Below are 21,484 nucleotides of genomic sequence, written 5' to 3' on the forward strand. Positions count from 1 at the left end.
ATCTGATCCAACAGCTTATCATGGGAGCTACTATAGGATACATACATTTGTGGCATAAATATATCTCATAGATCTTTTTACTCATTTTTTCAGAATCAATAAGCCAGCCTGAATCCCAGATAAATTTATAGGCACTATTACACCCATCTCCTTTGACACCAACCATGCAAAATCCAGTCAAGAGAAAACAAGAGGTTTTATTCATGAAATGCTACTCATTTCATATTCATGAAATGCTACTCAATATCTGCAGCCAGATATTCATACTGGTTGCTTCTCAAAAGGAACAAGTTACTTTTAAAAGCCAACTGGAACACATTTGCTAATGCCAAAAGAGTATAGAAATAAATCATGAGTTTTAAAGCAATCCTGAATAAGACACATGAAATGATCAAAAGCTTTATTTTTCATTTTAAATTATTAATCATTTAATGGTTGTACAAGTCACCCATGTATTCTTCCAAGCTTCTTATACTTATTCAAACAGCAGGAAACAAGACATTCTATATCAAGTATAACTGCAGAATTACAGTGTCAAATTTATTGACCAAAAAGATAATGTCCCTGAAAAAAATAATATAAATTGAATGAAACCAAATGAATCCAAAGCAACCGTCTTCAGGTGATATATGTTTGTTTTCATAAGTTCTTATTTAGCCACTCAATGTAGTTGTTAGCCATTCTGTGTCCTATATTTAGTGCGAAAGGACCTGTAATAAATGTTAGAGCACCATGAATAGCATTGTCAACATGTTCATGTATTACCTGAACTCCTGCTTTCCTAAGACGGAAAACATAAATGATTCCATCGTCCCTCAAGATATCATATTGACAAGTGATAACATATGTGAGTGGTAAGCCCCGAAGCTTGGTTTCATCAACTAAAAGTGGTGCTACTTTTGGATCCACTAACCCAGGGTATTTGTGTCCAATTTTGGAAATTCTATGTGATGGGTCAGTATAAATGTGGCCTTTTTTAAATCTTTCAGGTAGCCAGTTACTCCAGTTTACAAATTTAAACAAATGGTTAAACTCTGCAGGAACATGTTGGTTAGTCTCTAAAGCTTTGGGAAAAGACTCATCTGATGTAATATATTCACTGAGTAATCTAATCAATATTCTTTTAGGCAGAATTAGCATGTTTTTATTATCTTGATAGGATGGCAATTCCAGATCAATAGACTGAAGACCAGGGTATATTAAAGCTTGAATCTTGAAGTTAGCTTTGACATCAGGGTCATCTAGAAGCTAGAAAAGAACAGTATTTATTGGAAATATTATTCCCGTGAAAGATGGACTATTTAATATGTTTTGTATTTCATAATGTAAGCAAAACAATCATAAAAATTTCAAAGCTTATACATTTTCTATCTCTTTTATTCAAAATTGTAGGGGGAAAACCTTACATAATGTGTTTTCACAGTATTTGTAATCTGCCAAGTTTCTATAGTAAAAACTTTTAAGGAAAATTGCAAATAAAATATTTGAAGATATATTACACTTACTATCCAAAGATATCTTAAGAACTTCAATATGTTCCAATCTTATCCATCAATGAGTATAATTTAACTATTCTTTATCAGTACTCTGGAGTTTAGATGTTTTAGGAATTATTGACTCTTTTTCAATCCTGCCATAATCAAAATAGGCTGGGAAGATTTAAAACTCTTCTCCTTGCAAAGTACAGATAAAGGTTTTCCCCGTCCAGTCATGTCCGACTCTGTATACTAAAATTGTCCCAAAAAGTGTCCTCTTATTCCCCCAAAATTATTTCCTCTCAGGAAAGTTTTTTGTTTGTTTGCCTTATGTCATTCACAGCTGACATGAACATGTTAAATTTACTTTGATGGTGTTGTTGAGCTTGCTTTATTCTTGGAATGGGGTTGAAGTTACATATTTCATAATGAAATAACCAATGCTATTTCCTCCTTCCTTCCTCAGTTGTCTTGTCGGGCTTTGTTGGAATCATGGTAGATGCTCTGGAGCAATCAACAAACTAAAAATCTCTAGGACTTTCTTTAAATAGTAGATACCCACTTTTACCCATCTAATGTGAAAAGTCTCAGCAGTTGCACCTGATTGTTAATTGCTGCAGCTGGTTCTTATTTATAACCTAAAGTTGTTATGTTGCATGATGATTTCAGGCAGCCGGGGCTCAATTCACATGCATAATTCTATGGCCCTCCATTTTGGACTCCTAAGAAGACCCCGAATCTTTCAAGGTAATTAAAAATTGTGACTTTCTACTCTTAGCCATCCACTGTGGAAAGTCCCAACAACTGGATTGGATCTTTTGCTCCAACACTGGAAGTTTCTAAGAAGAAACTGGACAGCCATTTGTCCAAAGTGGTATAGGGTTTCCTGCCTGAGCAGTGGGTCGGATTAGATGACCTCCAAGGTCCCTTCCAACTTTATCACTATTATTATTATTATTTATTATTATTATTATTATTATTATTATTATTATTATTATTATTACTAGCTCTTGTTTATGATCCAAGTTAATTAGTATCAGGATGGCTTCAGATGACATGTATACTTCCATTTTGGATTTATTACTTTCAAATGGGTAATACTTACCTGCTGGGTTACAGCTGCAGCTAAGTTACCTCCTGCACTGTCTCCTGCAATGCCGATTCGGCTTGGATCTACATTATATTTCTTCAGAATGCTGCTTTGTAGAAAGTACTTTGCTACTGAGTACACATCTTCGAATGCAACTGGGAACCGATATTTTGGAGCTAGTCTATAACTTTTTGGAATTGGTTAAAAAAGACAGTGACAGAAATATGTAAATTTCCGTTTCTATAAAACAAAGTTGATTTTACAGTATTGATACTAGATTAAATAAGGCGATTGGCTTCCATATAGAAGGCTCTGTGAATTTGCTTACCTTTTTTGAATTCCTGATTTACTTGTGTGCTAAATGGTCTATAAAATGTCTTTCTCTTTTACCGACTAACTCTCATCTGGTCTGTTTTGTCAATAGAATAATTACATTTCATAGGAAGTCATGTTTTATGGAAGATATAAATTATATGGAATAATTTGAGACAGAATAATCTTTAACTTTGAAAAATGCCATTAGTTTTTTTTTTTTAAAAAAGCAACACTGATGTAATAAGTGGGAAAACCCTTAAGAAAGAGGAGAAGGAAGAGCCACAGCCAAAGCTATGGTGAGATAAGAGTCATCTCGGCCTACAGAAGGAATGGGATGTGGAAAACATCTCAGATGGGACTATCCTGGTTCCCTTGAAAGTAAAGACAAGAGGAAAAAGATTCTGTTACTATAATCTTGCAATAAAGGTAGTGTTAGTACTCAGAGTATTGGTTTCTTGCCTGGACTACCACAAAATGTTGACAACTGGGATCATTACATTTTTATATTATGAAATGGAGGTTTTAGTCTATCGAAAATATTTGTGCATTTCAGTTTATGTATTTAAGTATTATTATACCATCATCCAATTATATTCTGTTAGTTTACTCTTTGCCAAAAGAGTAAGATAATTATAACATAAACATCAAGAAACAAATAACCAAAGCCAATAACAATATATATACATACATACATACATACATATATACATACATACATATATAGCTTCAATTGCCGGTTTGTGCTATTACTAATCATTAATTAATTTTTTGTTTGTAGAAAGATATAAGATATAAGATACTTCAAACACTATTCTTACTCGACTGACACCACAACAGCAGTTAGTCTTTCTGACGTCCATCTTGATAAGAGGTCATAGGATTTCATGTCTGTGAAAAATAAATGGCAAAGCATGTTTTATTACTCTTGCAATATCAATACACAGTACATGCTTCCAAAACAAGAGTGAGCCTAGCATGTCACCATAGAAAGCTAAGAAACATCAAGCTCTTTTATGAATAGCAGAAATTTCCAAGCTTTAGGTAACCAAAGTTTCTCTTATCTCAACTTCTTCCTTTTTCCCTTTTCATAACAAAATCTAGTATTCTAAAGACACATCTTATCTATTTGAATATAGTTTTGTTCTGTTTTCTAAAAGTTATCTATTTTCCACCATATTAAACTATCTAATTAATAATACAGTATCCCCTCTAATAAATCAAAACCATTAATATGTATTGTCTGGGTTAACTAATTAATCAGTAATATACATAATTTTTTTTTATTTTAGGTTTAATTTTTAAAAGCTCAAATACTCCCTCTCTTTTTTTAGTAATATCTATTATCTCATATTGGGCAAAAAAAATCTTGTTACATTTATCAATACTTTTTAGCCTATACATAAACTTAAATTTCCCATCAATATTCAAAAAAAAGAGGGAAAGAAAAAAAACTATAAACAAAAACACTGTTATTTATGATTTCCAAATATTTTATATTAGGTGACCAAAATTTCCCTTATCTCAACTTCTCCCTTTTTCCCTTTTCATACCAAAGTCTATTAGTCTTGTTATGCAAGAAGATTGGATACTTCTATTATACCTTAGTGAGAGCCCCAGGACATCAGAATAAATAGATACAGTTTTTATTTAAGACCTACATTAGTGGAATTAGTGAAATAAAATACTTATGCTTACATGCTGATCCAATACACCATCCACCTCCATGAATGAAAATCATTGCTCTTTTTAAGACATCTTCCTGCTTTGTAGGAATGTAAAGACGTACTGGAACATGGCTAAATTCTGTGTCTGTTACAATAACTTTTTCATCAGATGTAGGTGTTATATATTCAATAATTGTATATAAATTTATAACATCCATATAGTGTCCAAGACCCAACTTTTCCACAATTGTGGCCTGCAAAACAAAAGAAATCTTCATGCTAAGCAAAGGCTTTATAGTAATCTAAACTCCATATCTTTTTCCATAAACCAGTGTTTCTCAATCTTGGCAAGTCTGAGACCTCAACTCTCAGAGTTCCACAGCCAGCAATTGCTAGGGGCTCAGATAGGACACCCATCAGAAGGGGTTCAGAGAGAACGAAAAATCACTTGAGTTGAATCAACAAGGATCAGAACAAGAAGACAGTTAATGAGATAATCTAGCACTCACTCGGTAAATACACGGAAAAAGACTGATATACACTAGACACCAGATATGGGAGAGGAAAATATCCACAAAAGCTTTGGAGAAAAGTATCATGCAAGAAAAATAATTGGTTTTGCTTCTGTTGCCCTGGGGAGGACACCATGAGATACTCCAAGGCAGTGGTGGGATTCCAATACCTGAATATCCGGTTATCTGTGTAGATGCAGGCCTCTGAGGCCTAGAATGGATTTCTGGAAGTGACATCCATGCACTTCCTGTGTGCTGTTCTAGGCCTGGGAGGCATCCACCAGGTCTAGAACGGTTTTCCGGAAGTGACATCCACGCGCTTCCTGTGGGCAGTTCCAGGCCTGGGAGACCTCCTCCAGGCCTCTGAGGCCTAGAACAGATTTCCAGAAGCAGCATGGGTTCAGCTGGTTCTCTGAACATAGCAAAATTTAGCTAACTGTTCTACTGAACCGGCGAGAACCAGCTGAATCCCACCACTGCTCCCAAGACATCCTGAAAAGAATTCTGCAAATACTAGAAGGAACAATTATTTCAGATATCTGCAGATACTAGAAGGAACAAGCAAGAGACTGTAAGGGGAGATAAAACAGGGAGTTAATAAAGTAATAAAGCCATAAAAGAGAAAAGGAAGTATTAACAAGACATAAATAATAATGGAGAATATGAGATATAAAATGAAGACAATTTTCAGACAGAGAGAGGGTCAGAGTTAAAAGTTAAATGCTAATTATAAAAATTGTAATTATATAGAAATATAATAGGATAATGAAGGAATTAAAAATATAACTGTTCAGTGTTTCATGATCTAATTACCACGGGGGGGCAGTAGGATATAGATCAGCAGTTCTCAACCTGTGGGTCACATATTTCTTATGGTCTTAGGAACCGAGACACCGCTCCTCTATCTGGCTGCCGCCACCACCACCGCCCCCTCCTCCTCCGCCGCCAGCTTCTCCGCCTTCAGGGCGCCCTTCTCTGACAGCACCTGCTCCTGCCACCACAGCACCATTGTGAGTGCCCCCGACACCACTCTGGGCTGGCTCAGCTGTTTGGGTGGCCAGGCCGAGCTGAGCCGGATCTGGGCCACTGCTGGCGCTGCTGCTGGGCTGCTCCACCGCTGCCACTATTGCCAGCTGAGTTGAGCTGCGGCACCGAGCCGGTCTCCATGCCTCCTGGTTTCCCTGCCACACTCTGCCCCTGGCCACCCTCCGCACCATGCAGGAGCCTCCCCTGCACCACCCAGCCTGCCTCCTGCGCTGCCCAGCTCACCTCCCTCACCATCGGAGGCCACCTCAGCCCTCCGGCACCTGGCACGACCATGGGGTTGCCAGGCAGGACCGTCTTCTTCCCGGCTCACCAGGCTCCAGGCCTCAGAAGCAGCCAGGGGGCGGGGAAGAGGGCGAGGTGGCAGCAATGCCTGCATGTGCAATGGAGGCCAGCCAGCCGGGTCAGGAGGGGAGAAGCGATGGGCTGCGCGGTGTGGAAAGGGGCTCCCTCCAGGAGGCTGGAGGGGCAGGCAGGTCCCAGGGGGGCAGCTGGGAGAGGGCAAGAGGTGCTGGGATGAGGATGGGGCTCCAGGTTGGCAGGTGTGAGAGGGCGGCGGCAGCTCCGAGGTGTGCGGATCCTCCGCGCAGCTTCCGAGGCCCTGGATGTGCCTCCGCTTGGCTCTCCACCAGGCTCTCCGCCAGAGCCTCCCCCCCTCCCTGGGCAATTGTGTGGAGCTGCTTGTGCATCCTTGGCAGTGCCTCCCCCTTTCAATCTCCTTCCTTCCGCATCTCCTTCCTTTCCCCTTTAATCTTCCTCCCTTCCTTCCATCTCCAACTCCATCACTTCCCCTTCAATCTCCCTCTCCTTCCTTCCTTCCCCCTTCAATCTCCTTCCTTCTCCATCTCCTTCCTTTCCCCTTCAATCTTCCTTCCTTCCATCTCCATCTCCATCCCTCCCCCTTCAATCTCTCCTTCCTTCCTTCCCCCTTCAATCTCCTTCCTTCTCCATCTCCTTCCTTTCCCTTCAATTTCCTTCCTTCTCCATCTCCTTCCTTTCCCCTTCAATCTTCCTTCCTTCCTTCATTTCCCCTTCAATCTCCTTCCTACTCCATCTCCTTCCTTTCCCTTCAATCTTCCTTCCTTCCTTCCATCTCCATCCCTTCCCCTTCAATCTTTCTCCTTCCTTCCTTCCTTCCTTCTTTCCTTCCTTCCTTCCTTCCTTCCTTCCCCCTTCAATCTCCTTCCTTCTCCATCTCCTTCCTTTTCCCTTCAATCTTCCTTCCTTCCTTCCCCTTCCCTCCCTCCCAACATTTTTGAGCAAGGAAGAGTAAGCTTTTCCAGCCAGCATTGCTATATTGTTTTTGAGATTAATCACTATGCTTTAATTATGTTAAATTCGTAACAATGAAAATACACCCTGCGTATCAGATATTTACATTACTATTCATAACAGTAGCAAAATTACAGTTATGAAGTAGCAACGAAAATAATTTTATGGTTGGGGGTCACCACAACATGAGGAACTATATTAAACACCTGGATGATAGGGTGGATGAGGTGGTTGGAAATGTTGAAAGATTAAAAGGAAGAGTTGAAAGAGTTGAAAATAATGTGGATGCAGTACAGAATGAAATTATAATGTTATAATACAGAGATATGGAGTTTGCTTTGAGAATAAGAGGGTTGAAGGAGAATGTACAAGAGAATTTGAAAGAAGAAATTGCAGCAGAATTAGCCTCTATTTTGGGATGTGATCCTGAAGAAATGTTGAGAGATATAGAGAAAATGTTTAGAATTAATTCATGGGTTGCGAAGCAGAGAAATCTACCAAGAGATGTGGTTGTTTATTTTTCCAGGAGATCACTTCGTAATGAAATTATACAGGCTTTTTATAAGCAAAGATTTCAAATTGCAGCTCAAGATGTCATAATTTTAAAAGAAATACCTCCAAAAATTCTCAGAAGAAGAAAGGATTTTGCTTTTTTGGCTGAGGAGCTTAAGAAATGACAGATTCAATTTAGATGGGATGTACCTGTTGGCATAGTGGTGAATTATGTTGGAACACATTACAGACTTATACAATTTTAAAAGCAAGAGATTTTTACGTTTATGTTCTGAAGGCAGGTGCACCACCATCTCCAAGATCTAGAAGAAATGAAAATAAGTTTGAAGGACAATTGGCTGCAGGAACAATGTCACCAACAGGAGACGAGTTGTTGGTTGAATCTATGCAACAGTATTTGGAGATAAGAGAAGATCCAAGGGAGCAGACAGTGACTCGTGCAGCCCATAAACGCAGACAAAAAGAACAACAAAAGGTAGATGCTGGAATTACAATACAGGCGGCTACCTCTGAGCCAGTGGGAGGAACAAGACCAAAGAGGTCATCAACTGCAGATCTAGATGCAGTGTTCCAAAGGCTTCAAGCTCCTAGAAATGGCAAAGTTCCTGACATGGAATGTTAATGGCCTGAATTCTCCACAGAAAGGAAAGAAAGTATTTTACTATTTGAAACAACATAAGAATGATGTTATATGTTTGCAAGAGACTCATATTGCTTTAAAGGATGAAAAATATTTGATTAACTCCCGGATGGGAGTACATTTTACAGCCTCTGCTCCGCAGAAAAAAGCAGTAGTTATTTATGTGAAGAAAGACTTATTACCGAAGTTAATTGATTCTGATCCACAAGGAAGATATGTTATTATTGAATTATTATTAAATGGCAAGAGAAGTCTTGTCATTGGACTATATGCTCCTAATCAGCAACAAAAATATTTTTATAAGTTGATACATCAGAAAATAATTCAGTTGGACTATAAATCAGTAATTATGATGGGAGATTGGAATGGTGTTTTGGATTCAAGTAAAGACAAGAAGGGTTCTTATAAATCTCCTAATCATGCAAAATTACCCAAAGTTTTTTTTTATTTGAAGGATGATTTGGAACTTAGAGACATTTGGCGTGAACGGAATATGGAAGAAAGAGACTTTACCTTTTTTCGAACAGGCATCAGTCGTATTCCAGAACTGACTTTTTTTTAATTACTAATGATTTTTTTTCTAGGGTGAAGAATGCTAAGATATTCCCCAGAATATTGTCAGACCATAGTCCTGTATGGATGGAGTTATCTACTGAAGATGGGAATAGAAGGACTTGAAGATTGAATGAAAACTTATTTAGATATGAGGGGAATGTACAGAAATGTAGAGATTATTTAAAGGAATTTTTTCTTCTAAATATGTACTTTGATGCCAATGGTATGGGATGCCAATAAAGCATATATGAGACGGGTCTTGATTCATATGAACAATGCACATAGACATAAACAGATGCAGAAACGTAAAGAGTTAGAAGTAGAGATTAAATCTAAGGAAAAGGCTCTTACATTAAATTCATTGGACAATAATTTAAAGGCTTCTATTATCTTGCTTAAAGAGCAATTTAATATGTTAATATCTGATCAGATTGCAATTAATTTGAGGTATATGAAACATAATACATTTTGCAATGCAAACAAACCTGGTAGGTGGTTGGCTTACCAACAACAAAAGAAACAGAAGTCAAGGATTATAGAGAAAATAAATTATAAAGGTAAAGAAGTTTATCAACAAAATTTGATTAAAAGGAGTTTTTTAGATTTTTATTCAAAGTTATATGCTAGTGAAAGCATACAAGTTTTGGATATAGAAAAATACTTACAGGAATCACATTTTCCTAAACTTACTATTGAACAAAGAGATGAGATTAATGGTTTAATTACTTCTGAAGAGATTGTTTGGGCAATTAAACAATTAAAAGTTGGTAAGGCTCCAGGCACAGATTAACAGCAATTTATTATAAAATGTTATCTGAAGAAATGATAGAATTGAAGGAACTTTTTAATAATATTTTGTTGGGAGCAGAGGTACCTCCATCATGGAGAAGGGCTTTTAGATCATTGATCCCGAAGGAGGATCAAGATTTGACTCAGCCCCAAAATTATAGTCCTATATTGCTTCTGAATACAGATTATAAGATTTTTTCAAAAATATTGGCTAATAGATTAATGCGAGTTTTGAAGCAATTGATTCATAGTGATCAATCTGGATTTATAACTGGAAGATATATGAAATATAATGTTAGACAAATTGTTAATTTAATTGAGTATTTAGATAAGAACAATCAAATCCCTTCAGCTTTGATTTTCTTAGATGCTGAAAAAGCTTTTGATCAATTAGATTGTCAATTTTTATTTAGAGTAGTAGAGGAAATGAATTTTGGGGATAAATTTTTATCTGCCCTTAAGGCTATATATCAACAACAATCTGCACAAATCATAGTTAATGGGGGATTAACAGAAGACAGAAGGGGATTAACAATTTATTTGGGCAGGGAAAAAGCCGAGAGTTAAATTCAAAATCATGCAAGATACACGGGAAAGAGGAGGACTAAAGGCGCCTAATTTAAAATTGTACTATGATACAGTGGCTTTAACGCTGATTAGTGATTGGCTCAACTTAACAAATAAAAATATTCTTTCTCTTGAGGGATGGGGTTTATTATATGGATGGCACGCATATTTAATTTATGATAAAAAAGTTGATCAGGTTTTTAAAACCCATATTTTGAGAAGTGCCTTGTTACGTGTCTGGAAGAAATATTATTATAGGTTAAATTATAAAATCCCAATTTGGGGGATTCCTGGACATGTGATAGATGGAGTATCTAGGGGAGTAAATTTGGATAAGATTTCTTATAAGGAATTACTTAGTTTGGTTGGGCAGCATTGGAAATTAAAGCCCTTAACTGAGTTGAAGCAAGTAAATGTTGTATATTCTTGGTTTTATTACAATCAATTGTTAGTGAGGTGGAGTATAAATCAAAAGGTTGGTATTACTTTAGAGGATGTGAATTTGGTAAAACAGATTAAAGATCAAAGTCGAGCTCATATAAAAAGAATTTATAATGCTTTAATAGAATTGGACTCTGAAACGGAGTTAGTTAAAGATTGTTTGTATGGTCAAATGGGCTCAAAATATTCAAGATCCGATTTTATTGGATACATGGGAGACAATTTGGGTTAGAAATGTGAAATTTACTCAAGGGCAAAATTTAAGAGAAAATTTTTATAAAATGTTTTATAGATGGCATTTAGATCCCCAAAAGTTGTCTTGCATGTATCCGAATTTACAGCCCAAATGTTGGAGATGTAGAAATTTAGATGCAACTTATTTTCATATTTGGTGGACTTGTAGAGATATTAAAGCTTTTTGGATTAAGATTTGGTGGAATATTCAAAAGATTTTTAAGAGAAAGATAGAGTTTACTCCGCAATTATTTTTGTTGGATATTATTGTAGATTTTGATGTTAAAGAAATTAATTTGATGCTGAATCTTTTTTTTTTTTATTATTGAAAATTTTTTAAAAGTTTTACAAATAAACAACCAAAAACAAATCAACCCTCACCCAATCCCTCCCAAACCCACCCCTCCCTCCCCCCTCCCCGAACTGAATATAGGCTTATTTAAAATTTTAAAAAAACTAAACAAATTTTTACAACTTATAAAATAATTAGTAATAAGATATATGTGACATAAGCATTAAAAAGAAAAATACTTAAAAAAGAAAGAAAAAAGAGAGGAAAGAGAGAGAAAGAAAAAGAAAAAGAAAGAAAGAAAGATAAAAAAATAAAAGAAAAAAAGAAGGGAGAAAACAAAAGACGGGAAAAGAAGAAAAAAAAACAATCTATACAAGTTATGAAAAGGCTAAATGATATTTTTCCATATCCAAATTATATTGTATAAAATTTATCCATTTTTCCCATACAACAAAAAATTTCTCTTGAGATTGCTCCTTTAAGAAAGCCGAAATCTTTGCCATTTCCGCCAAGTAAGAAACTTTATAAAACCACTCTTGTAAAGTAGGCAAAGATTCCTTCTTCCAATATTGTCCTACTAACAGCCTTGCGGCTGTAATCAAATTTAACATCAATATAACTTCCTTAGCATCACAATCAGTAACAATACCTAATAAAAATAATTGCGGGGTAAATTTTACCCTCCTTCTAAAGATTCTTTGAATATTCCACCATATCTTAATCCAAAAAGCTTTTATATTTTTACACGACCACCAAATATGATAATAAGTAGCGTCCAAACAACCACATCTCCAACATTTAGGCTGTAGATCAGGGTACATAATAGACATTTTTTGTGGGTCGAGGTGCCATCTATAAAACATTTTATAAAAATTCTCTCTTAAGTTCTGCGCTTGTGTAAATTTAACATTCCTCACCCAAATAAGTTCCCAAGTATCCAATGGGATTGGTTCACCAATATTTTGTGCCCATTTAATCATACAATCTTTGATTAATTCAGATTCTGAATCCATTTCCACTAAAACCCCATAAACCCTCTTAATATGAGTTGGTCTTTGATCCCTTACTTGTTTAAAAAGATTTTCATCTTCTCTAAGCCAACCCATATTACGATCCGTCTTCCATCTATCCACTATTTGTCTATATTGAAACCATGAGTAAGTAATGTTTTCATGTACTAAATCTTCCAAAGATTTTAACTGCCAATTTTGACCATCCCATCTAAGTAGTTGTATATAGGAAACCGTATCCATCTTAACTCCTCTCTTTATCCCCTCTACCGCATGCCAAGGTATAGCCCATAATGGTATTTTAAAATCACTTTTATAATATTTCCTCCACACCCTAAGCAAAGAAATCCTTATAATATGAGATTTAAAAACCCGATTCACTTTTTTATTAAAAATTAAATAGGCATGCCATCCAAAAAGTAAATCCCAACCCTCCAAATGGAGTATTTCTACATTTGTTAAATTCATCCAATCACTAATCAATGTTAGGACCACAGCGTCATAATATAGTTTCAAATTTGGTACCTTAAGTCCACCTCTCTCACGAAAATCTTGCATAATTTTAAGTTTTACCCTTGGTTTTTTCCCTGCCCAAATAAATTTGTTAATACCTTTCTGCCATTCATTTAAATTAAATTCATTCTTTAAGATATGTAACATTTGAAACAAAAAAAGAAATTTTGGTAGAACATTCATTTTGATAACTGCAATTCTACCCATAAGAGATAACTGTAAGTTATCCCAATTCTTTAAATCCTTCTGTACCCCAATCCACAACTTTTCATAATTGTTTTTATACAATTTTACATTAGAAGCAGATAATATGACCCCCAAATATTTTACCTTATCAACAACTTCAAAGTCTGTTAAGTTAACCAAGGTCTGTTTATCGCAATTAGTCATATTTTTGGGTAATATTTTAGTCTTATTATTATTAATTTTAAAACCCGAAACACACTCATATTGATGAATCAATTGTAATAATTTTACTACCGAGTAAGTAGGTTGAGACAAAGTAACAACCAAGTCATCTGCAAAAGCTCTTAACGTATATTCTTTTTTATTAATCTCTATTCCTTTTATTTCTTGAGACTCCCGAATTTTAATCAACAAAATTTCCAATGTTAAAACAAATAATAACGGAGATAATGGACATCCCTGTCTTGTACCTTTTTCTATTGTGAAAACCTCTGACAAACCCCCATTAACAATAAGTTGAGCAGTCTGTTTTTGATATATGTTAGATAAAGCTTGTAATATATTTTGTCCAAAATTCATCTCCTTGATTAAACATAACATAAACTGCCAATTCAGTTGGTCAAAGGCTTTTTCAGCATCCAAAAATATCAGCCCTGCAGAGACTTGGTTGTTTTTATCTAAATATTCTAATAAGTTAATAATTTGTCTAACATTATTTTTCATATACCTTCCAGTTATAAAACCCGATTGGTCCTTATGTATAAGCTGCTGCAAGACCCCCATAAACCTATTAGCTGTAATTTTGGCAAAAATTTTATAATCCACATTTAAGAGAGATATAGGCCTATAATTCTTGGGCAAAGTGAGATCTTGATCCTCTTTTGGAATTAAAGATATAAAAGCATTGCGCCATGATGGAGGAATCTCTAAACCCTGTAATATATTATTAAAAAGCTCACATAAAGGTTGAGTCATCTCTTCTACTAAAGTTTTATAATAAATAGATGTCAAACCATCCGTACCTGGCGCTTTGCCTAATTTTAATTGCTTAATAGCTGTCACAATTTCCTCATTGGTAATTAAACCATTAATCTCTTTTTTCTGATCTTCTGTTAATTTAGGAAAATTAGCTTTACTTAAATAATTATTTATATCTATAGTTTGTACATTGATACTCTTATAAAATTTTTGATAATAATCTAAAAAAGATTTCTTAATCAGTTCTTTCTGATAAACCAATTTACCATTATAATTTATTTTATCTATAATTCTCTGTCTCTGTTTCTTTCTTAACTGATAAGCCAACCATCTCCCTGGTTTATTAGCATTACAAAATGTATTTTGTTTCATAAACATTAAATTAGTTGCAGCTTGGTCAGCCATCAACATATTAAATTGTGTTTTTAACAATTTTATAGCTCCTTTCACCTTTTCATCTAAAGGATTTGAGATTAAAAGCTTCTCTTTTAATTTAATCTCATCTTCCAATTCTTTACGTTTCTGAGTCTGCTTTTGTCTATGAAAATTATTCATTTTTATCAAAATCCCACGCATAAAGGCTTTACTTGCATCCCATACCATTGACATTGATGTTCCCTTATACATATTTAAAACAAAATAATCCTTTAAGCATTCCTTTAATTTTTGAACATTTTTTTTCTTGTTTAAATAAATTCTCATTCAACCTCCAGGATCTCCTCTCCTCTTTCTCAGCAAGGGGGTGTGGTAATTTATGTTAAGCAAAACCTACCAGCTTGCCTGGTAGAATCAGATCCTCAAGGAAGATATGTTATGATTGAACTTGGCTTATATGGTAAGAAAATACTTATAGTGGGATTGTACTCACCAAACCAGCAACAGGAACAATTTTACAGGTTGTTACATCAGAAAATAACTCTGTTGGATTATAGGTCCGTGATATTAATGGGAGACTGGAATGGTGTTTTAGATACACAAAAGGACAAAAAAGGTTTTTCTACCTTCTTCAAACAGGCTAAACTACCTAAAGCTTTTTTTGATTTGAAAGAAGATTGGGAATTGAGAGACTATTGGTGAACGTAATCAAGAGGAAAGAGATTTTACCTTCTTCTCAGATAGACACCAATCTTTCTCAAGGATTGATTTCTTCCTGATTACAACAGATTTATATAACAGGGTGAAGAATGTAAAATTTTTTCCTAGGTCATTGACAGATCATAGTCCAGTTTGGATGGATGCTGAATCTTATAACAGCTGCAAGATTATTGGTGGGGCAATATTGAAAGAAAAACTCACTGCCTACTTTGGAAGAATGGATACTTAAGGTGTTTAATTTAGCAGAAATGGCGAAAATCTCCACCTACTTGAAGGACCATTCACAAGAAAGATACATTATGGTTTGGAGAAGATGGATTGATTATATTCAAAAGAAATATGAAACTGAAAAGTATTATCTTGCTTTTGAGTAGAGTTTAGATAATTATTAATAGTTTTAATTATATTATTATTTTTGTTTTAATTTGTTAATATTTGTTTTGAGAAGGAGTTAAAGTGTGTTATGGTTTTGATTGATAGTATAGTTGGTTTATGTTTGTTTATTAGTTACCCTGTAATTAGCTCTGGGAAGTGGGGGAGTGGGAAGGGGAGAGGGGTGGGGGGGTTATATTGTAATATTTTTTAAAAAACTTTTAATAAAAAAACCAGGCAAAATACATTACATGCATTACCAGTTAAGCATTACAATCTGGAAACAATGAGATCGTGAGAAAAAAAAATGCAAGAATTTACTCAATTCAGCAAACAGATACATAAGATAAGATGTGAAAGAAGTATTTTTCTTTTTCTTTTTCCCCTAGTATTTTCTCACAAGTGCAGAGTCTGTTTTTTTCTTGATCAACCGAGAATTGATTCATTTAGTTACAGAAGGAATTGATCACACAGTTGGCTTTCATGCCTAAGGCAGGTCTAGAATTCAGCCTCCAGGTTTCTAATCTAGTGCCTTAGCCACTAGACCACACTGGCTCTCTTGAGTGTCTGAAATATAAATTATATTCAACATCAAAAAAGCAGATGACTCTGAGCAGTTCTGAAAGAAAATGTTTTGTAAAAGGATAAGTTTCTAAAGCATAGATAGGAAGTTACTCCTGTATTTATTATACTTCTTTTAAGATATGAGATAATTATATCCAGAAAAGGAGTATAAAAATATATAAATGCCATATCTCTTTTCTCCTCCCTCCCCCAATAACATTCAGTGTCTGCTTTCAGTATGATGAGTCTTCATTTTACATATACATATACCTATTTTTCATACTTGGTTGTTGTTTTCACTTTCAAGCTTTCTCTGGCATAAGCACAGGAAATAAATGTCTCAACTTACCGCATGCATTAGGCTTCTAAAGCTAGCATCTAAAAGCATCAGCTTCCAGGGTTCCTCCAAATTCTCTGGTACAGGCCTATAGATGTAGTAGGCTAGCAGAGCTGAAGCTACCAGAAAGAAGAAGAATTTTCCTCCCATCTTTTCCTCCGTCTACTTTACTCAACTCTCGCTCTCACTGACTAATCTCAGGAGGACTGCAACACTGACAAGTCAGCTGATTAAGCATTTCTCTTGATCTCAATAGTAAAATATTTATTAAATATTCACTTTGCTTTGGTGATTACAGGGTGAGACAGTTCTTGATTATTTAAACTTTTTGTTTATTCAAAGAAACTGGTTCTATATTCAAATATTTAAGGATTGCAATACACTTGCTTCCCTTTGCCCTGGAAAATTACACAACTGAAATTATAAGTTGCAAAGTTGCTAGAGAGAAAGTAGAATTGCTGGATTTACAGAGAAGAAATCAATAGAAAAATCATATGATTCAGATTAATAAAATAAAGATGCCATCACACTGAGCAGTTTTCTTGGTTACAAAAGTGATTAGTCATTGCCTTCTTCCATGCTGTTCTCTTGCTTTTAATAAATAATATTTAATTTTAATTAAAACATTAGTTATTAAATTAAATTAATTATTCAAACATATTGAAGAATATGTTTTAGGATATCCTATACATTTTGCTAGTTAAGCAGAACTAGCTAAGAGCACCTTTACTTTGGCTGAATTATTATTATGATGATTATAATTATGTGATTCACAGTGATGAATCACATAATTATAATTTATAATTATAAACCACAACCAGTTCTTTAACTGAACTCATACTGAGTTCTTCCCAATTTTGGGAGGAATTCCCCCATTCAGGCTCTTTCAGCCAGGATTCTCCCAAGCAGCACAGAGGAGAACAAATAGAACATGAAGCCAGCTGCTGGAAAGAGAGGTTTAATCACGAAGATTAAAGTTGAGTGACAATTCAGCTAGCTAGACAGAATGGTCCTCAAACGTGAGTTCTTATACCCTTTCATGGTTTCCAAAATTGTCATTTCTGATTGGTGAGTTTAAAATTTTTCTTTTCTGATTTGTTGGTTAGTGTCTATTGTTGGGTTAATTTCTTTCTCAATTTGATCTGTAAAGTGTTACTTTTTGCTTCAGGAGGGATCCAGTGTGATTATTTTATTGATGTGTACACTTTAGTGTTTCTATTCTAATCCTGTCAGTCCTAATTGCTATTATCCGGTTCTGCATTCCTGTGGTTTAGACTTGATATCTTGTAGCCTGTGTGTGTTAAGTGTTTGTTTGTTTATCCTCAGGCTGCCACTGAGTCAGACTAGTTTGTATTTGGTTCATCCTGTATTTGCCAAGGTATTTTCTCTTTGGGGTAAGGACAGGTGTCCTGCTCATCACCAAGAACCTAGGATGTCAATATGTATTGGCATAGTATAGGCATTGATTCAAGCAAAGTGCTTTTTGCATTTGACATATATTTTGACCAATGTACAGATTGTCTAAGTATTACCCAATGCTTTCTGGTGTGGCATTTAAAAAAATCCACATATTCATAAACTATAATTTGGTTGAATCTTGATCAATCTAAAATTATAGAGCTATCAGTGCATGTAACAGAGATGTGTGTGTGGACAAGAATATCAACCTTGTTGTCAAGCAAAATCAAGTTTTAATAGCGAGTGCCACACAAAGTGCATTAATCAAATAGGTGGTAAGAAAATAGGGGAACTCAGGCACCATACAGGTTATGTAGAAAGTAAACACAGGGTCAGTCAGGATGGCATTTGATAAAGTAGATCACAACGTACTATTTGATCAGATAGAAAAATGTGGGTTAGACAGCATCACCACAGATGGATTCATAGCTGGCTGACCAGCCATACTCAGTGTGTGGTCCTCAATGGAACCACATCTATATGGAGGAAAGTGTGTAGTGGGGTGCCCCAGGGCCCTGTTCTGGGCCCAATGCTCTTCAACATTTTCATCAATGATTTGGATGAGGGGATAGATGGGGAACTCATCAAATTTGCAGACGACATCAAGCTGGCAGGAATAGCCAATACTCCAGAACACAGGCTTAAGATACAGGAGGATCTGGACAGACTTGAACACTGGGCGCTATCTAACAAAATGAAATTCAATAGTGAAAAAAGTAAGGTTCTACATTTAGGCAAGAAAAAACAAATGTACAGGCATAGTATAGGGGGTACCTTATTTATTTATTTATTTATTTACAAATATTTATATGCCGCCCAATCCCAAATGACTCAGGGCGGCGTACAAAATTAAAAACAGTCATAAAACAATAAAATAAAATAATCCAGTCATACCGCGAGTCTGATCATATCCCGGCCCGCCGAGGACATCAGCCCCAGGCCTGCCGGAACAGGAGAGTTTTAACGGCTTTCTTAAAGGCCGGCAGGGTGGGAGTAGTTCGAACCTCGGGGGGAAGTTGATTCTACCAGGTCGGAGCCACCACAGAAAAGGCCCTTCCCCGAGGGCCCGCCAGCCGACATTGTCTGGCCAACGGGACCTGAAGGAGGCCCAATCTATGGGACCTCACCGGTCTCTGGGAGGTGTGCGGCAGAATGCGGTCCTGTAAGTAACCTGGCCCTATGCCATGAAGGGCTTTGAAGGTGATGACCAACACCTTGAATTGCGTCCGGAGACCCACAGGAAGCCAGTGCAGCTCGCGGAGGATAGGTGACACGTGGGCATACCTTGGCGCGCCCACAATCGCTCTCGCGGCTGCATTCTGAACCAACTGCAGCCTCCAACGCCCTTCAAGGGTAGCCCCATGTAGAGCGCATTACAGTAATCCAGTCTTGAGGTGACAAGGGCATGAGTGACTGTGAGTAAAGCCTCCCGGTCCAAATAAGGCCGCAACTGGTGCACTAGGCGAACCTGTGCAAAGGTCCCCCTGGCCACAGCCGATAGATGTTGTTCCAAATTTAGCTGTGAGTCCAGGAGGACACCCAAGTTGCGTGCCTGCACTGAGGGAGGTAAATTTGCCCCCCCAGGACTAAAGATGGACCATCCAGTTGACCTTTGGGAGGCAAGACCCAGAGCCACTCGGTCTTGTCAGGGTTGAGTCTAAGCCTGTTCACCCCCATCCAGACCCTCACATCTTCCAGGCACCGGCACATCACGTCGACTGCTTCACTGAAAGGACACGGGGTGGAGATATACAATTGGGTATCATCAGCGTACTGATGATACCTCACCCCGTGTCGCCGAATGATCTCACCCAGCGGTTTCATGTAGATGTTAAAAAGGAGGGGGGACAGGACCGAGCCCTGAGGCACCCCATAATCGAGGCGCCTAGGGGTCGATCTCTGTCCACCCGCCAACACCGACTGCGACCTGTCAGAGAGGTAGGAGGAGAACCACCGCAATACGGTGCCGCCCACCCCCACCTCTCCGAGACGACGCAGAAGGATACCATGGTCGATGGTATCGAAAGCCGCTGAGAGGTCAAGAAGCACCAGGATAGAGGAATAACCCCTATCCCGGGCTCGCCAGAGGTCATCGGTCAGTGCGACCAAAGCAGTCTCAGTGCTGTAGCCGGGCCTGAAACCAGATTGAAAAGGGTCCAGATAATTGGTTTCATCCAAGGATCGCAAGAGTTGAGACGCCACCACCTTCTCTACAACCTTCCCCACAAAGGGGAGGTTGGAGACGGGACTAAAGTTCTTCAAAACAGCTGGGTCCAGGGAAGGCTTCTTGAGGAGGGCCTCACCACCGCTTCCTTTAAAGGTTGCGGGAAAGACCCCTCCATCAAGGAGGCGTTGATTATCGCCTGGAGCCAGCCTCGTGTCACCTCCCTACTGGCAGAAACCAGCCAGGAGGGGCACGGGTCCAATAAACAGGTGGTGGCATTCATTGCCCTCATGGCCTTGTCCACTTCATCAGGGGTCACAGGCTCAAACTCGCTCCAGATAACATGACTAAGACCAGCCCCTGGCAACTCGGCTGGCACTGCCCAGTCAGAGTCCAGGTCTCTCTGAATCTGAGCGATTTTGTCCGACAGAAACTGAACAAACTCCTCAGCTCTCCCCTGCAAGGGTTCCTCCGCCCCCTCCACTTTAAGAAGGGAGCGGGTCACCCTAAACAAGGCGGCTGGGCGAGATTTTGCGGACGCAATAAGTGCGGAAAAGTGAACACGCTTTGCCGCCCTTATCGCCACTAAATAAGTCCTAATATAGGCTCTTAATAGTGATCGGTCAGATTCAGAGTTACTGGCCCTCCAACGTCGCTCTAGACGTCTCTTGTGGCGCTTCATCTCCCGGAGCTCCTCAGTAAACCAAGGGGCCCTCCGGGGACCACCACCACAGAGAGGTCGCAAAGGCGCAATTCGATCCAGGGCCCCGGACGCCGCCTCATTCCAGGCCGCAACCAGGGACCCGGACGAGTTGTGGACAAGGGAGTCAGGTATTTCCCCAAGCTCCTCCTGGAACCGATCTGGGTCCATTAGGCGCCTGGGGCGGAACCACCTAGTCGGCTCCCTCTCCCTGCGATGGGGGAGTGATGCTCTGAAGTCCAGCCTCAATAGGAAATGATCTGTCCATGACAAGGGCGAGATCTCTATTCCCCTTAATTCCAGATCATGTCTCCATTGCCCCGAGAGAAACACAAGGTCGAGTGTGTGACCACCCCTATGAGTTGGATCCTGAATTACCTGGGTCAGGTCCATGGTTGCCATGGAAGCCATGAACTCCTGCGCCGCCTCTGAGCGATCGCCGAGTGATGGCAGGTTAAAGTCCCCCAGTACTATAAGTCTGGGGAACTCCACCGCCAACCCGGCTACTGACTCCAGCAACGCAGGCAGGGCTGTTGCAATGCAGCTGGGAGGTAGGTACGTCAGCAGCAAGCCCAACTGAACCCGTGAACCCAACTTCAATAGGAGGGACTCACACCCAACAACCTCCGGGGCAGGAATCCCACGAGGACTCAAGGACTTCCGAGCGATGACTGCCACTCCCCCACCCCTGCCCTGATGTCGAG

At 38.0% G+C, this 21,484-nt stretch overlaps 1 protein-coding gene across 2 annotated transcripts; it reads right to left on the reverse strand.

Moving 5' to 3' along the window:
* Nucleotides 1-223: 223 nt before the first annotated feature.
* On the reverse strand, nucleotides 224-16,748 carry AADAC (arylacetamide deacetylase). 2 transcript variants are annotated; one of them, XM_039358016.1, is made up of 5 exons: nucleotides 16,471-16,748; nucleotides 4,576-4,798; nucleotides 3,699-3,768; nucleotides 2,581-2,752; nucleotides 224-710 (listed from the first exon to the last, which is right to left on the reverse strand). In XM_039358016.1, exons 1-5 carry the CDS (start codon nucleotides 16,606-16,608, stop codon nucleotides 696-698), a joined length of 618 nt encoding a protein of 205 aa, XP_039213950.1. In that variant the 5' UTR covers nucleotides 16,609-16,748; the 3' UTR covers nucleotides 224-695. The 2 variants fall into 2 exon arrangements, with proteins under 2 accessions (XP_039213950.1, XP_039213948.1); XM_039358014.1 differs by having other exon boundaries at nucleotides 236-1,248.
* Nucleotides 16,749-21,484: the final 4,736 nt, after the last annotated feature.

Source organism: Crotalus tigris, unplaced genomic scaffold (assembly GCF_016545835.1).
Source record: "Crotalus tigris isolate CLP2741 ecotype Arizona unplaced genomic scaffold, ASM1654583v1 scf7180000018970.2248101, whole genome shotgun sequence".
NCBI lineage: Eukaryota > Metazoa > Chordata > Lepidosauria > Squamata > Viperidae > Crotalus > Crotalus tigris.

What these genes read in the sequence shown, in the direction of transcription:
- AADAC (XM_039358014.1), bottom strand. Translation starts at nt 16,608, where the DNA reads ATGGGAGGAAAATTCTTCTTCTTTCTGGTAGCTTCAGCTCTGCTAGCC. An exon ending in TTAGAAGCCTAATGCATGCG is followed by an intron (nt 4,799 to 16,470) that starts GTAAGTTGAGAC and finishes TTTGTTTTGCAG; the next exon opens with GCCACAATTGTGGAAAAGTT. An exon ending in GCTGTTGTGGTGTCAGTCGA is followed by an intron (nt 2,753 to 3,698) that starts GTAAGAATAGTG and finishes AATTCCAAAAAG; the next exon opens with TTATAGACTAGCTCCAAAAT.